Source organism: Cydia amplana, chromosome 9, assembly GCF_948474715.1.
Source record: "Cydia amplana chromosome 9, ilCydAmpl1.1, whole genome shotgun sequence".
Lineage (NCBI taxonomy): Eukaryota > Metazoa > Arthropoda > Insecta > Lepidoptera > Tortricidae > Cydia > Cydia amplana.
In genome coordinates this window covers 13,833,843-13,851,452 of record NC_086077.1, presented here as the reverse complement: position 1 = coordinate 13,851,452, position 17,610 = coordinate 13,833,843, and the positions used below count along the sequence as shown (strand labels likewise).

Genomic DNA, 17,610 nt, shown 5'->3' with positions numbered 1-17,610 from the left:
GGCGAAGCCGCGAACGCGAGTGTGGGCTGTGGAGTTGATTTCGCATTGGATTTCGCTATCTGCGAAAATCGACTCCACACTTGCGTTCGCGGCTTCGCGCCACGATTCGCGCACGAGTGTGAAGCGGACTTTACACTAAAATGCGGAATTTTATCCTGCTGTAAGTAGCAACACCGATCTTTTTTTTTAAATCTATTCAAGCGTTGGTTGGTTGTTTGGTTGACTTGGTTCACTTGGTTGAGTGTTGACAACCTGACAACGTTGTCGTACTATTAGGAACATAATTCTCTCTTTTGTTTTATTGCCTAAGTGTTGAATTGTTAATAATTATATCCATCAGATTTACGTTGTTGCTCTCAAATGTTTTCGTATTTGTTTAGAAGATAGCTTTATCTAAGTTTCTGTATAAGTTAGAAGCCAAAAGCAGGCACAATGGCGGTGCTAGCTGCAGCTCAGTTGCTGGACGAGTTGATGGGCAGACATCGGAACACCAATCCAAATGAGAAAATAAAGAAACCGAATTGGGAAGACCAGGAGGTAAGTGTTTTTAAATGTGTTTTATTTTAAAAATACATTTGTACGCTGTTTTTTGTTATGGGGGAACATTTAGAGGTTATAAATTTATTGAATTATGTACTGTGTTTCTAAGGGGACTGACCGGTTTGCAGTGATGCATGACATGTGCATGACTGCATTGCTGATTCTGATATTAACTTAATTTAATACAACGGCCGAGATTTCAACATAGAGGATAAAAGAAATGAACATTTATGTTACCTATTTGTGGGCGTATTATTGAGTAAACTGTAAAATGCAAACCTTGTATACTTCAGGCCACTTTTTCAGTAATTTCATGACTTGTTTCAGTACTGCAAATATTACATGGTGAAGTTCTGTCCCCATGACCTCTTTGTGAACACTAGAGCCGACCTGGGCGTGTGCCCCAAGGTCCATGACGATGAGGTCAAGGACCTTTTTGAGAAGGCGGAAGCATCGTATAAGAAGTCGCAATATGTGGAAGAGTTTCTACGGTTTTGCCGGCACATGATAAATGATGTTGAAAGTATGTAATTTTGACATACATTTTAATTCAATAATTCTGAAATAAATAATAATAATTTAGTTACTATAAGGTTGTTTACTGTGAATTTAACAGGGTATAAAGAAAAGTCCAAGTTTATACTTGATTTTATTAATCAAGTGACTTAATTATGTTTCCTTGTGTACATCAAATATAAATGAAATATTCATGTTTTTGTTTGAGTAAAAAACTAACATCTTAGTATACATATCAGAACAAATTAAATTATTTTCAGAAAATATTTAGTATATGACACTTATTTCAGTTTACATCTTAGTATAGTTATTATTTTTCTGTTTTAGGGAAAATCCAAAAGGGCAAGCAAAGATTGGAGTTGATGAACTCCAAACCTGAAGGTCCACCGATGACCCAGGCGCAAACTGAGAAAAATCAGGAACAGGTATTTACATTCAAATGTGTAAATTCTTTCCACTTGGAAGTAGTGAGGGAAGTCGGGGAAGTGTGGTGGCCGAAGACGAGTAACATGGTCACACTATGTCGCAGATAGAGGTGTGTTGTGTCCAGGTCTGCCGAGCACACCACTGCTCGTATTACTTTTTTTTTTTTATATGAGCCTAGAGTGTCCCACTGCTGGGCAAAGGCCTCCCTCCTCCCTTTCCATCCCGGTCTTGACCTGTCTCCTACCAGTTCCTGTCAAAGGCGTCAAGGTCATCTCGCCAACGCCGTCAAGGTATGCCGCGACCCCGGGTTTGATATTAGTTTTACCAAAGAGTTATTAACAGTACAATATTTAATTGAAAGGATTGGCTTTCAATCCAAAAAAAATGATAAAACTTCATTGACTTGTCAATCCAAAAACATTATCATAAGTAGGAAAAATTCAAATATCTAATACATAATCATCTTGGCAGGTCCAACTCCTCTCTGAGAAGATACAGGCGTTGGTCCAAGAAGCTGAGGAGGCGGGTACGAGAGGCGATGTGGAACAAGCTCAGGGCCTCATGAAGCTGTGTGACCGGCTTAAAGAAGAGAAAGATACCTTGCTGAAACAACAGGAGAACAGGTAACACATTAACACTACTTATTAACTACACTACTTAACTGTCATAGCGTAAATTAACACTATTAAATATTTATCATTCACAATCATCACTCAACCCTTCAAATGGCAGGACGCTCCCTGACAATTATGTCAATTAAATTTGAAATTTGATGTATTAAAAAAAAGAAGTTCCAACAACCCAAAACTGACATATGCCACTGGGTTAAAAGTCTATTCCACCATGAGGTATCAAGTGTACCACAACAACTCAAAATCTTCACCAAGTTACTTTGCCACTCTTCTGGGTACAATGCTACTTTCTCATCAGTTTTTGGGTAATAAAGAGAGCCTTTATGAGCTGGTATAGTAAAACATAAATTATATAACAAATACTCTACCAATCTGCTTTGCCTATAGGCAGGTTGGTATAGCTATGCTAGTCTAACTGATCAAGCTCCTCAATCCTATCATACCTTTGATGTTGAATAAGACCTTGGGGAGATCCCACGGAGATCCGAGAGGTTTTGACCTGTATGGAGCCACTACGCTGCATCCAGCACCACATGACTGCCTGTCTCTAGTGTCTCTTCTGACTGCTGTCTCTATGTGTCCGTGACCTGTTATGACACTGGCTAGAACAAGTTAAGTAAGTAAGTATTGCACCACAAAGAAAAATACAATAACAGATTTATAGTGTAAATAAAGGTAGCAACAGGCGGTCTTAACGCTGTAAGTTAACTGGCTTATTATAATATTGTCTTCGGTTACCGCGATAGTTACTCATGAAATAAAACTATTAAAACGGATCATATCGCGTATATTGAATTTATACTACATCCCGACGTATCGAACCCTTCACAGTATTCGTGGTCGGGTGACTGAGGAAAAACTTATGACTTATGTTTACAGCCACTGGTCTATGACCGCGGAGCTGGCTGCCGCCCAAGAGAAGCAGATGGAGGTGTGTCCGGTGTGCGGCGCCTTCCTCATCGTTGGTGACGCTCAGCAGCGCATCGATGACCACCTCTCCGGGAAGCAGCATGTTGGGTAAGTCTTAATTCTTTACCTGATGCCAAGCCAAGACGATGGGTTATTGCAGGGCAGTGTATTCATTTATTTATTTTATTCACTAAAAATATACCCCACCCACGCCACATACCACCTGTGGAAACCAATGGAAATCCTTTCTGAGAGCCCTATGTAGGGGATAAGGGATAACAGGATACCATCATCATCATCAACAATACATTGTGTTTGTGCAGACTGCATATGGGGACACGCCCTTGCACATCCTTGGCCTGTGTGTGCCCTGCCTGTGTCGTGTGTTCCATCATAGTGTCAATGCTATTGTGCCGATTCTGATGAATAAGACTAGTTTTTAGGGTTCCGTACCCAAAGGGTAAAAACGGGACCCTATTACTAAGACTCCGCTGTCCGTCCGTCCGTCTGTCACCAGGCTGTATCTCACGAACCGTGATAGCTAGACAGTTGAAATTTTCACAGATGATGTATTTCTGTTGCCGATATAACAACAAATACTAAAAACAGAATAAAATAAAGATTTAAGTGGGGCTCCCATACAAGAAACGTGATTTTTGACCGAAGTTAAGCAACGTCGGGCGGGGTCAGTACTTGGATGGGTGACCGTTTTTTTGCTTGTTTTGCTCTATTTTTTGTTGATGGTGCGGAACCCTCCGTGCGCGAGTCCGACTCGCACTTGGCCGGTTTTTTCAATCAACTGACGAAAAATTCGCCAGCAATAGTGAAACAAAATCTTGAGTTCTTATTCACGAAGAGTAACATTGTATTCTCAGAGACTACAACATGGTTGCAAATATACATTGAATACAAACGAAAATACGGATACGAAAGATTCGTATCCGTATTTTGGACCATATTATTTCAATGACGAATTTTGTTATTAAATTGAAATAGTTCTCTATCCATCTCACTGACAATCCAACCTCTACACTGAGCTTAGGCCAATTCTTTCATGAAACCGATGCTGCCAAAAATACGGGGGTGCGGGGGGACGAGTTGAGCGAATCCCGTGCCGTGATTGGTCCGTTCAAAGACACGGACCAATCACGGCACGGGATTGACTCGAAGATGGAGTAACGCTACCGTATGTGTGGCAGAGGGGGTAGCGCGACTATGCTATGTCTAGAGGTTGGTTTGTCTGTGATCCATCTTAAAGGCAACACTTATCATTGCATTGCACTCTTTACAGCTACTTCAAACTCCGTCAAGCCTACGAAGAAATGATGGAGTCCCGTGAAAAGGAACTGCAAGAGAAAGAGAAGAAGCGCCGCGAAGAGCGAGACAGGGAGCGCAGCTCGCGCGGCGGCGGGCTCGGCTCCGACCGGCGAGACAGGGAACGGATGGAAAGAGACAGAGAACGCGATCGCGGAGATAAGGATAAGGAGCGGGACAAGAAGGATGATAAGAGCGACAGGGACAAGGAGAGGGACAAGGACAGGGAGCGTCATCGGTAAGTTGATATTGTTGAAAGTTCTTGCTTGAAAATGAAAAAAATGAAAAAATCGTTTATTGGTCACAGTCATTATTGTGTAACAAATTTAGAAAGGGTTGGGACCTCCTAGTAAGTATATCAATACTTGTGACAGGAGACCCCGCTCTTCCAGCAGCATGTTAAGGGTATACAAACCAATGGAATACTCGTTAATTATGTAGGTACAGAAAGTAATACATTAAAACATATAATTAAACTAAAGTAACAACAGTTAACAATTCAATGTAATGTTATAATCTGAGAGTACTTTATATAGGGGTAATAATTATTTTAGTATATAGTACGAAAGTTTTGTTTTAACATTAGGAAACTTGCTTGCATGGGCGGACGCAGCACGAGCGTAACATGTAACACGCCATGATTAAGGCCAATTCGATGCTCGTACATAGGGCTCATTTAGACGGGACGAGAACTCGCATGCGAGTTTGATTACATTGCGTTATTTGATCGGTAGGTTGAATAGGCTACATGACTAATTTTCATTTATGGTATCAATCGATCGGGTTTGTTTTAGGATCAAATGTCTATATGGGACCCATTGCATTAAAGTAACACAAAAGTCAGAAATTGTAGTCAAAACCCGACAGTCGCACTTCACTCGCGAAACGCCCTAATCAAAACGATAAGGGAACGTGACGTCAAGGTCTCTGGGAGCCCATCTTGTAGTATGGACAAAACAAGAAAATTGCGTTTTTGTCGGTGAAATATTGCGTTTGTGTATATAGTTGCTATATAATATTTTTTTGGTTGAAATGTAAGGAATCGAATGGTACCCTTGCTTTTATTGTTTTTGGAAGTTAAAAAAAACTTAAATTTTGAAACTTTCAGGTCCTGTATTTTTGTAAGTTTTCAATATTTTATTTTAATATCCACATTATAGTGATAAATTGCTCGTTTGCTATCTATTTTACTAGATTTTGTTATAAAATTCAACATGTGTCATCATCCCTATTGATGTAACCTCCATGGTCCGCAATGTAACTAAAATCGTATACGAGTTCGCGCGTCTAAATAAGCCCTAATTCCTACACGTATTTATTGGCACGAGCGAGACGCAAGGGCGAATAATAACAAAATGACATTGAAATGTAAGTTCGAATCGGCTTCCATGCCGCTTTAATCAGATGATTGGTGTAATGTTATTATTATGGTTCATGATCAGCTGAGTTTATGTCAATTTCTGTAAGAAAAATTTGACACTAACCCTCTTAGTAAATTGTAAAAGAGTAGTAGAGGAGTAAACAAGAATTACCCTCTTAGGTGGGTGTAGGGAGTTAGCAAGGTTGCGTTAGAGTTAAAGTAGCAATACCGGTTGATGTTTGGTGTGTCTGATCAGCCGGGCTGACACATGATTGGCGCGACAGCCAGTCCCTCTTTTATTAATACAGTTAGAAAAAGACGGGTAGTCTAGCTCGCGGCGAGATACTGTCGCGCCAATCATGTGCTACGCCTACTGATCTGACTGATCTCCATAAAATTAAGAATGCTCCAAGCATTCCTCATATCAGACCCCTGCGGTGCGTGGCGCAAAGCACATCCCCTCTCCGCTTCACCAGTAAATAATGTTTCCCTCGTAGCACAGAATAAGTAATAGTATTATCATACAGAACGGACACGCACCGCCCCGCCCCGATTCGGATTACGTCGCCCACGACATGAATGTGTGCGTAAGTCGCTCTACTGAGAACATGTCAGGATTCCGTCAGAAACTCAATGACGCGTGTACAGACGTGCCGCGCACACATATAAACACAAATCATTTTTGATGTATGGCGTGTCCGCCCTGTGCTCGTAGTATGCAACAAGTGAATAGCCAGCAGTTCTGATGAATAGGGATGTTGACATGAATCGCGAATATATAACATGTTATGTTTTTACCATAGCAGGGAATATTAGAATGCGGAAAATCATATTTTGCAAGTGTAAATATGCGTAATAAATTAATTAAAAATAATCAGAAGTATTTAAAATAATGCCCAGTACCACGTGACTGCAAACGCCAATCGGAGCGCGTGACGTCATAACATGGGAATCACCACAGACAAGTCGTCAAACCTGACCGTAATCCATACGACACCACCAAAGAGTTTGGATGTTCAAAAACTGTATGTATTTTTTATTTCGATATTAGACATTTATTACTTATTAGTATTTTTATGTATTCATTATTTAGATTAATAATAACATATTTAAATGTTTACGTTATTTTATTGAATGACATTGACATGAATGACAAGACTATTTCTTCTATGGCCATAGAGGTCTCCTAATACAAAATAGGTATAACACCTCCGTCGCAAATCTCTATGATCGGTCTTCTGCATCTTGAATTGGTATTACCGTGCTCAACATCTGGTCTATGTGTCTTTTCCAAATATCTCCAGAATCTGTCTTAATCTCGTAATGGAGCCGGCCCAGAGTTTTAGTTACAGTTCCAAATTGCCATTTATTACGTCCGCTAGTATAATCTCTTGCTTGAACTCTCTGGCCGACCGTAAATGACCGGACGGTGTGGTTCTCTTCGGACCTTTCAGGCCTTGTCCCCACATCTTCCCCCCTGGTCTTGAACTGCACGTGCAACATATTTCTTATCGTTCTTTTAAACATAAGTTCATATGGGCTCTTGCCGGTGGTAGTACTCGGCGTTCTCAACAATCGCTCCTTTACTGCTAAGATTTTGTCGTGCAGATTACCTGGTTCAGCGTCCATGCATTTTAGAGCCTTTTTAATTGTCTGGACATATCTCTCAGCTTGTCCGTTGGTAGCTGGATGGTACGGTGCGGATGTTTTATGTACTACTCCTTTTTTCTTAAGGTAATCTTCGAACTCTGTTGAAATGAATTGACGTCCGTTATCAGAAACGAGTGTTAAGGGAAACCCAAACGTAATAAAAATCTCATGTAATTTTCTGATACACCAAGAGCTGGTTGTCGTTTTGGTTGGGAAGATTTCAACCCATTTAGTGAAAGCATCGACAACTATAAGTAAGGACTGTCCTTTCAGAGGTCCCGCGAAGTCAATATGGAGGCGCTGCCACGGGCCGGTCGGAGGCTCCCAGAGGTGTAGTGTAACCGGTGGAAGCTCGTTTTGGTGTAGCCGGCATTCACGACAGTTTCTTACTACGTCTTCTAATTCTTTGTCCATATTTTTCCAATAGACGTAGCCTCTTGCTAGTAATTTCATCCTCACCATACCGAGATGTCCTGAATGTAATTCATCCAATATATGTTTTCTCAGCCCTGCTGGTATCATGACTCGCGTTCCCTTTAAGATACACCCATCTTGAATGGTAAGTTCGTTATCGTTGTAGCCATATCGGCGAACGGTCGTGCCCGCCATTAACGCTTGTAATAGGATGCTGTAACGTTTCTTCAGCGATTTTCACACGGTCAACCGCAATGGTGTTCATTTGATTTAATTGAAATGCGGTATGTACATCAATTATATTCGGAGATATTGTATCTACTGGAAATCTTGACAAATAATCTGCATTACTATTATCGTTGGAAGTCCGGTACTCGATTGTGTAGTTGAAACCGGATAGAAAATGTGCGTAGTGGAAAAGCCTCATTGTGCTCATTGCTGGCAAGGTCTTGTGTGGGTGAAAAATGGTGGTTAGCGGCTTGTGATCAGTCACAAGTATGAATTTGCGTCCGTAGCAATAATGGAAAAACTTTTTGAGACCCCAGAACAGCGATGTAGCCTCCTTGTCTATTTGGCTGTACTTTTTCTCGCTACTTGTTAATGAGCGCGATGCGAATGCAATAGGTCTATCAGATCCATCCGGTAAGCGGTGCGAAAGAACGGCTCCCAGACCCGTAGGTGATGCATCAGTAGCTAAAACCAGAGGATGTTCTGGGTTGAAGTGGGTCAGTACTCTATCGCTGAGTATTTCTTTTTTGATCCTATTAAAGCTTTCAGCACATTTCTGTGTCCACACGAAGTGTGCGTTTTTCTTAAGCAGGTTATTCAAAGGCGTAGATATTGAAGCCAAGTTCGGTATAAATTTGTTATAATAATTAGCCATGCCAAGGAAGGTCCTTAATTCATTTACGTTACTGGGTGGTTTAGTATCTGTAATGGCTTTTACTTTGTTTTTATTCTTGTGTAAACCATTTTTATCAATAATATGCCCTAAATACTCAATGCTCTCCTTCATAAAATGGCATTTGTCTTTGTTCAGTTTCAAGTTGTTTTCATTTAATTTTTGTAATACTTGTCGTAGTCTAGCCAGTAGTTCTTTTTCTGAAGATCCTTGAATGATGATGTCATCGAAAAAGCATTTGACGCCGGTGATTCCTTGTAGCAGTTGATCCATGAATTTTTGCCATAAATTAGGGGCTACTTTGACCCCGAACATGAGTCTGTTTACTTTAAACGTTCCCTTATGTGTACTGAGGGTCTGCATCATGGCACTTTCTTCGTCCATCATCATGTGTAAATAGGCTTGGCTAAGGTCTAATGTACAGAACAATTCTCCTCCATTCATCTCTACCAGGATGTCTTCTATGATAGGGATGGGGTACTGTTCATCTCTAATTGATTTATTTAGGGTGACCTTATAATCTGCGCATAAGCGTATGCTACCGTTAGGTTTGACAATCGGTACAACAGGTGTCCCCCATTCTGAGTTGTCAATCTTTGTGATGACTCCTTGTTTACATAATCGATCTATTTCGTCATCTACCTTATCCTTTAACGCATATGGAATGCGTCTAGGTTTGACAAAGATTGGCGTTGAATTTTCATTTAAGGTGAAACGACCTTTGTAGTTAGGTATACAACCTAGGGTACCATCAAATACATTGGGAAATTCAGAGATAAGTTTTTCGATGTCTGGGTGTGTTTCTAAATTGAGCTGATTAATATTATCCATGTCGAATAAATTTATTGCGCGTATCCATGTTCGGCCGAAGATAGCATCTAAGTCTTCTTTCATAATGTAGAGTTTTCCATCAAATATTTTATCTTTGCATTTGCAAGTGACATAGGCTACGCCAAACGGTACGAAAACTTCTTTCGTGTATGTCCTCATTGTAATTTTAGATTTGTATATTTTACACCCTGTATTTAATTTCTGGAAATCTTTGTAAGACATGGACGACAGGGCCGCACCCGTATCTACTTCCATGACGGTGTCCTTGTTGTTGAGAGACACGTTTATCATAAACTTATCTGTGTTACGGGATTGTATTAAGTTCATATCCCAGGGTGTGTTGTCATCGACTGTTTCAGTTGAGCTATCCGTGTCGTGATCTTCCGTGAGTTCATGTTCTATTTGTTTGTTCGCTTGCGTAGATCGTAAACAAACTCGAGCAAGATGGCCTTTTCGCTTGCACTTGGTACATGTGTCATTTATGCTTCGACACGTATTTGCTTGATGTTCTTGACTTCCGCAACGGAAACATTTTCCCTTTAAATCTTTAATCGAAAGAGGTTTGTTATCCATTTTACGTTTAAAACTATCGTATCTCGTTTTAATTAAGTGTTGATCTTGAGGTTCTTGCGTAGAGCAGTGTGCAGGTGACATGTAGGTACTGTCCGATTTTGCCAGTTCGAGTGTAGTTGCAGTTTTTATTACGTCTGTGAAACTTTTTACCTTTACTTCCTGCAAGAGTTTTGTTCTTATATCGTTGTCGCGTAAACCTCTTATAAATTGTAGAGTAAGAAATTGATCGCAAATTGATTTCTTGCAGTGAGTACACGAAAACTCGCAATCTTGGCACAATCGTTTCAATTCAGAGGTATAAAGCATGACTGATTCATGTGTATCTTGTACTCGCGTAATAAATTTATGTTGGCATGCCCAAACGCTAGGCTTTGGATTTACATATTCCTTCAATATTTTGGCAACATGATTGAAATCCATTTCACACGGATTGTCGGGTGCACATAAGTCGTAGGCCTTTTGGTGTAGGTCTGGTGGTATAGAGCTTAAAAGCATTAGCGTCCGGGTTCTTGAATCTTCACAGATATTTAGTTGCATGTATGTTTCCAACCTTCGTATGAAATTTGTGAAGTCTTCTCGATCATGATATGGTTGAAATGTGATCTTGGGTCGGTGTACAGCCACGGGTGTATTATCGCGCGTGCCTTCAAGACTCCGAGCGTGCTGCGACACCGACACGTAAGTTGAGGATCCCTCGACAGCGGGGGTAGGGCGTAAGCCGTGTAACTTCATTTTTAATTGCAAAATACATTCCTCTGTCGCGTGGCGTTGCTCGATTTCGGTCTCTATATTTTCTGTTCGTGACTCTATTTCATTCTGGATGTTGTCAAACTTTTTCTCGTAATTTTCAAGGCTTGTAAGCCGTTGACATATTTCGAAGTCCGATGTAATGTGTAATTGTTGTAGTTGTTGGTCTAATTTTGTAAGTTGACCACGTACCGATGCCCGCAAGCGCGTAAAGCGTTCTAATTCCTCCGTCATCGTCGCCAGTTTTATGTATTCATTATTTAGATTAATAATAACATATTTAAATGTTTACGTTATTTTATTGAATGACATTGACATGAATGACAAGACTATTTCTTCTATGGCCATAGAGGTCTCCTAATACAAAATAGGTATAACAAGTATTACGTACAAAAAATATTAAAACATGATATAACGTATATATTTGTTTGTTATTAAATAAATAAAATGTTATATAATACGATATTTCACTAAAAATCTTTTTAATTATTTGGCTGAATGGAACTATCATTGCCACGTTGGCTGTGGAAAACAGAAAAAAAAATAAAATTTAAAAAGTATAACCGGCTACCGCTCTTTGTACTCAAAATTTAGTTGTATAAAAATAATTCATCTTAAATTGTAACCGTAAGTGTTTTTGTGTGAAATCAGTTATTGTGATTAATTTTTGAAATGTATTCATCATCGCTGAACGTAATATGTATTGTATAGTACGCAATTAACAATATCATTCAAGTCAAAATTCGTAACTGCAACGTAACAAAATTTGTTTTATACTCTAGGGTCTTGATTGTTGTTCTTTTACACATAGGCACTGCATAAGACATGTAAAACTTGTTATTCATTATTTTAGCTTATATATTTACGTAATACTTATCTTTTAGAAAGAGAGATAAATTAAATACTACTTACAGCATTTGATCTACGCTAGGACTGACATTTTGGCAGCAGCTTGTTTATTTTCGAGTTCGTGACGTCATCAAGATCACGTGACAGCTTGGAGCGTTTAGGCTCGAACTTTAAACAATAAACTAATTAAGCTCTATTTTGTATTTAAAATGGATGAATAAAAATTTTAAATATTTTTTTTGTAATAATTACGTGTCTATCTATAAAATGAATACAGTTCTAAAAAAACCGGCCAAGTGCCAGTCGGTCTCGCGCACGGAGGGTTCCGCACCATCAACAAAAATAGAGCAAAACAAGCAAAAAACGGTCACCCATCCAAGTACTGACCCCGCCCGACGTTGCTTAACTTCGGTCAAAAATCGCGTTTGTTGTATGGGAGCCCCACTTAAATCTTTATTTTATTCTGTTTTTAGTATTGGTTGTTATAGCGGCAACAGAAATACATCATCTGTGAAAATTTCAACTGTAGCTATCACGGTTCGTGAGATACAGCCTGGTGACAGACGGACGGACGGACGGACAGCGGAGTCTTAGTAATAGGGTCCCGTTTTTACCCTTTGGCTACGGAACCCTAAAAATTGTCAACATCCCTATTGTTTTGTAGGTCGAGCCGTGAAGAGAAGGGCGGCCGCCACGACGAGCGGGACCGCGAGCGGGACCGCGAGCGTGACCGCAGATCGCGCAGGGAGAGAAGTAAGTACACCAATGCTGTACTTTTGTATAGTTTGTAGCTTTCTAATAGACCCCGAAGGCTAATCCTATTGTCTATTGTTCAGTAAAACCGCACGTGCTACTTACCTACAAAAAAGGGTCCTAATTATTCTATTTGGCACCTGAGCGCGGGCTAGTCCAACGCTCAAAAAACCAGTGTAGGTGCGCTCTCCGATAACGCGCCTTTGTTACGCATCTCGATGACACATTTTAGACTGGTTCCGTAGCGTTCGACTCGCCGGCACTCAGTATAGTTTGTAGCTTTCTAATAGACCCCGAAGGCTAATCCTATTGTCTATTGTTAAGAAAAACCGCTCGTGCCACGTGCCACAACCACCTGCATAAAAAATCGGTACTTCGGTTACTGAGTGCCGGGGAGTCGAACGCTACAGAACCAGTCTAAAATGTGTCATCGAGATGCGTAACAAAGGCGCGTTATCGGAGAGCGCACCTACACTGGTTTTTTGAGCATTGGACTAGCCCGCGCTCAGGTGCCAAATAGAATAATTAGGACACTTTTTTGCAGGTAAGTAGCACGTGCGGTTTTACTGAACAATAGACAATAGGATAAGCCTTCGGGCTCTAATAGAAAGCTACAAACTATAACCGAAGTACCGATTTTTTATGCAGGTGGTTGTGGCACGTGGCACGAGCGGTTTTTCTTAACAATAGACAATAGGATTAGCCTTCGGGGTCTATTAGAAAGCTACAAACTATACAATATGTAAGCTAGTTTACTCAAAGAGTCTCAAGAATACAATACCATTGAGTGGTAAACCACAAATTAGGATAACTACCTCGTAGTAAAAGCAGATTATAACCGCCTTGAAATGTTAGTATAGATTAACGACTCTATTTCTTTAAACAATAGACTACAAAATACACTAACTAAATAATGGCTAACATAACTTTTTTTGCATTTTGCACCAGACTACTTCCCTGTCGTGGCTAAGGTGGATATGACTACAAAAGATTGAATATGATATTATCTTTTTAGACCATTCTAACCCCATTGAACAAGGAATAAGGTTAAAAATTCAATAAACATGCAATGTACTCCTAACTTATTTTGTAAGTAAACTGGTTGGCGGCTACGTGAACAAAAGCAGATAATGGGATTGTAATAAAATAATGCCATTGTTAGTACAGGTAAGTGAACAAGCTCAGTTCAAAAATTTTTTACTAGGTTATATGAGGAGTGTCTTTTCAAAAGGGTTTATTTTTTCTGAGAATCTATTTCTATATTGGACCTTAAGTTTTCTTGAGCAAGGTTCTCTCTAGAAGTACCGCTAAGAAAAAAATAAACCCTTTTGAAAAGACACTCCTCATATAGATTAAGAAACTGGTATAGATAACGAAACTGGGTCCTGTAACACAGGGTTTCCTAGCTCAGGACACAGGGTCGTGATTTAGGTACTGTATGTTTCAATTTATACAATAAACTTTTTCATATTCATGTCGTTACTACATACTAGTGCCTCCGTGAGATGCAGACGTCGCAAATACAAATCCGTCATTTAAAATTTCGGAAAATAGATTCGACACAAACAATCCTTATAATTTTCATTACCAGCTCCCAAAATTCCAAGAGAATCCATTGAGAAATGCGGTTAATAGAAAAGATGGACAGACGAATGGATTAGTAGCAAAGGTGACCTGTCTTTAGTGCTCGCTCGGATAACTAATCTTCACTTTGATTATGGTATAGCAACCTAGGGCCTTTCCATTGACTTATTATCATAGTATTTGATGTGTAATATGGCTTGCCGACTCGTTGCAGAGTTAGCATAGTTGCACAGATTCTATCTAAAAATGCTTGGGCTTCTACAGGCCAAGAATGAAGTCGTATTGTGAAGACAGTAATTATTGATAGGCATGTATGTATCCTTTGGAATTGTGTCATTTATAGGGACCGTGCGCGTTGGAGGGTCTGCCATCTTGTGGCCTGAATCGGAAACATATGTGCACATGTACATTTCCAAAGCAAGTGCTACCATCTACCGTTCTCGTCGGTATGTTTCCTTGTGTATAGTAGGTTCTGCCATCTTGTGGGCTACATCGGAAGCATAAACTACACATTTACGCCTCGCGCCAAAAATCTGACAGCTCCTATGCTGCCCTCTATAGTTCCTGCACGGGGCCTATAGCGCAACTAAATAACAACTGTCTGATTCCAGGGTCGTCCCACGACCGCCCGCGTCGCCGCTCCCGCGATCGCCACTAGCTTCTGACTGAGGTATCACAAATAGCGCCTCACACCGGTACGTATACCCCCACCCCCCACCACTTACCCACCCACCCCCACACTCCACACGAACGACCCCGCCCCATGTTGATCATGATGAGTAATAAACGAACATGTTGTTTTACAGCTTATTGTAATACCAAAATATATGGCAAGAGTCCTTTGTACTCTCGATTCGATAATTCGTCACACCGACGGACTTGGCAGGTATTTGATTGGTTATAATAGTTGCCGCGAGCTGGGAAAACGCATATTACTCGAGCGCTGTTCATTCAAAAAGAATCTTTAGCGCCCGGGCAATAAGGTCGTTTATGATAGCAGCACGGCTTCGTCGTCGTTTGAGGTATTTCCAACATTTTTCGCCGCTACCTAAACAGAGTTGCCACGCGGATCGCGGGTCGCGTATGCCATGCCAGGTATTTGTTAGGGCTCCCAGACCCTTTTGAGACGATGACAAACTGACTACAAAACAGATACATTACATACGATACGTGTCTCTTATCTTTTCAGATATAATGTTTATTCCTACAGTTATTTTTTTCAAAATTAGTCTGTTAGGACATGAGCATAGGTTGGCTTATTCGGTGTGTGACTGATTTGACAAACAGTGAAAAGTATTTAGATATTATTTGGAGGTAGTAAGTAGGAAATAGGGCGGAGTAAATCGAAATTAATAACTTCTTGACATGGTATTTTACGCGTATAATCAGTGGGCTCCTGTGTTGCCCCTTACAGTTCATGCACGCCCATATGTCTTCATCTTAGGGCCTTAATTGGGGATTGCCACTTCAACATTTCAAAATACGTGTCCTGTGCTGCCCCCTACTGTTAACGAACGTTCCCCATAAAGACAAATTATCTGAAGAGTAACCAATGTCCGATCTCAAATCATTCACACCCTGAAAACCCCAGCCCTTGGCCATGCTTCGTTTTCGATGTGAACCGTTGCAGCGTTGTATCGCTAATAACTTGCCAACATACCGCGGCCCGTGGGATATATGCCTAGCCAAAGCGAGGATAATACTACAACATCTACTATGTACTTCCAGGTACCCAAATCTTGTAATGTGTGGTAGCAGGGTATCACTATTTACTAATTCATTAAATCTGGTTTGAAAACCTGCTGCCATAACATAAAATTTAACCCTTGCACCCCATTGGATGATCTATCAATGATTGAATGTTTATTGCTGATAAAAAAATATTCCACAAAACTTAGGAAACCAATTTATAAGGGCTTAGGCACAGATTAGTGCAACAAAACAGAGTACCAACTTCAAAAAAGTTGACTGACTGAATTATACGATCTCATACATTGATAGATTCATCCATGTTAACATATATGCCCAAGTGCCCCTTACTAGCTGGCTTGATGGACTTTTCAGTTGGCACTCCGTAGACGAAGACCGGACCCGGACCACATAAAGAGGTACTTTTGAATTAAGCCATCTAACCACTGAAGACAGAAGGCCGCAAGCATAATCCAGAAGTCCACAATACTCCCGCGTTCCGAGGTGACATAGAATTACCCGTAGTTTTAAGACTTTTAAGGTACTTTGATTGTTGGTTAGATTCCAAAAAATCTACTAAACTGTTATCATTTAAATAGTTAATTTAATATTGCAATTTTAAACTACGTAATAAGAAAGAAGCAAGCTTTAATATTACTGATACAATTTGTATATTATATTATGTCACAGTCAGTCTTGTTTAAGAAATACCTGCAGTGGTAATAATTAAGGTCTTATAAGTAACTACAAGACACAACGTACGTTTCTCCATAAACTTCCTGCCTCGCACAGCTAAACTGTGTAATGAACTGGCCCGTGGTATTTCTAAATCGATGCGACCTTCAAATCATCAAGAAAGGAGCGTACTCCCATCTTAAGGGCTCCGGAAACGCCCTTGCAACCCCTCTGGCGTTGCAGGTGTCTATGGGCGACGATAATTGCTTACCATCAGGCGATTTGTCTGCTCATTTGCCTCCTATATCATCAAAAAACAACGCTGTAAATGTTAATGCTGACCAAGAGTCGATGACACTGATTATTTTTGGTAGATTTTTTGTAATCTAATTATCAATCAGAGTTTAATAATAAATTAGGTGTTGTTCAAGACGGTTTACACCAAGTAGCGTCCTGCCTAGGACCTGTTATTTTTACGCTTAGAGAATAAATGTAAAGTGTAGACTTCTGTTTCCTAGGAAGCTCTGTAATGTTAAATATACCAGTTGCCACTGAGGAGTGATTCAGGTATTTATGCAATTATTATTTTTTCGTCATAATGATGTTTTTGTGATCGAATTTTGTTGGACGACTTGAATGTGTGAACTATGAATTATTTCGAAGGAATAAAAAATATAACCATTTGTTTGTTTCATTTAACTTACTTCCTCTTCTAAGTATGTACCTACCTACGGGTAAATTTTGTAGCGTTATTTCCATTCAACTTACTTCCTCTTCTAAGTACCTACCTACGGGTAAATTTTGTAGCGTTATTTCCAGTTATCGGGTCGCATTTTATAAAAAGCTGGTAACCTGTAATCGCTGCTTTATTAAAATGCGACGATAAGTCCATAGTTTTAGTTTGAATGACTGCATTGTATGCAGAGCTGAACACGAGATGCAAAGTTTAAAACTACTTTCCTCAGATGCATCACATTTCTAAGGATGTGCTCAACTACGGGAACTTTTTATTTAATTAGATTCTGAATAGCTATTCACTGTAAAAGAAAATACCTACCAAGTATATGAATGCGACGAGTCTCATTAATTAGAATAAAAATAAAAGAAGTGTCTCTAATAACTTGCGACGAGAACTTGCTTTGAATATTTTATTTGAATTGAGGACGTGATCCGAACTTCAAACAGGTAAGACTAGGGGTAGATGGGTACAATCTGCAGTAAATCATTAACCTTGGAAATATGCATAA

At 39.9% G+C, this 17,610-nt stretch overlaps 1 protein-coding gene across 1 annotated transcript; it reads left to right on the top strand.

The window, feature by feature from the left end:
- Positions 1 to 308: 308 nt before the first annotated feature.
- LOC134651167 (luc7-like protein 3) lies at positions 309 to 16,334 on the top strand. Its single transcript, XM_063506204.1, has 9 exons — positions 309 to 537; positions 868 to 1,063; positions 1,384 to 1,481; positions 1,954 to 2,105; positions 2,994 to 3,131; positions 4,315 to 4,575; positions 12,327 to 12,415; positions 14,611 to 14,694; positions 16,064 to 16,334. Exons 1-8 carry the CDS (start codon positions 433 to 435, stop codon positions 14,655 to 14,657), a joined length of 1,086 nt encoding a protein of 361 aa, XP_063362274.1. The 5' UTR covers positions 309 to 432; the 3' UTR covers positions 14,658 to 14,694; positions 16,064 to 16,334.
- The last annotated feature ends 1,276 nt before the right edge of the window (positions 16,335 to 17,610 follow it).

Excerpts from the sequence above, each read along its gene's own strand:
- LOC134651167 (XM_063506204.1), top strand. The coding sequence starts at position 433 with ATGGCGGTGCTAGCTGCAGCTCAGTTGCTGGACGAGTTGATGGGCAGA. Across the intron at positions 1,064-1,383 it reads CATGATAAATGATGTTGAAA|GGAAAATCCAAAAGGGCAAG; the intron begins GTATGTAATTTT and ends TTTCTGTTTTAG. Across the intron at positions 12,416-14,610 it reads CAGATCGCGCAGGGAGAGAA|GGTCGTCCCACGACCGCCCG; the intron begins GTAAGTACACCA and ends GTCTGATTCCAG.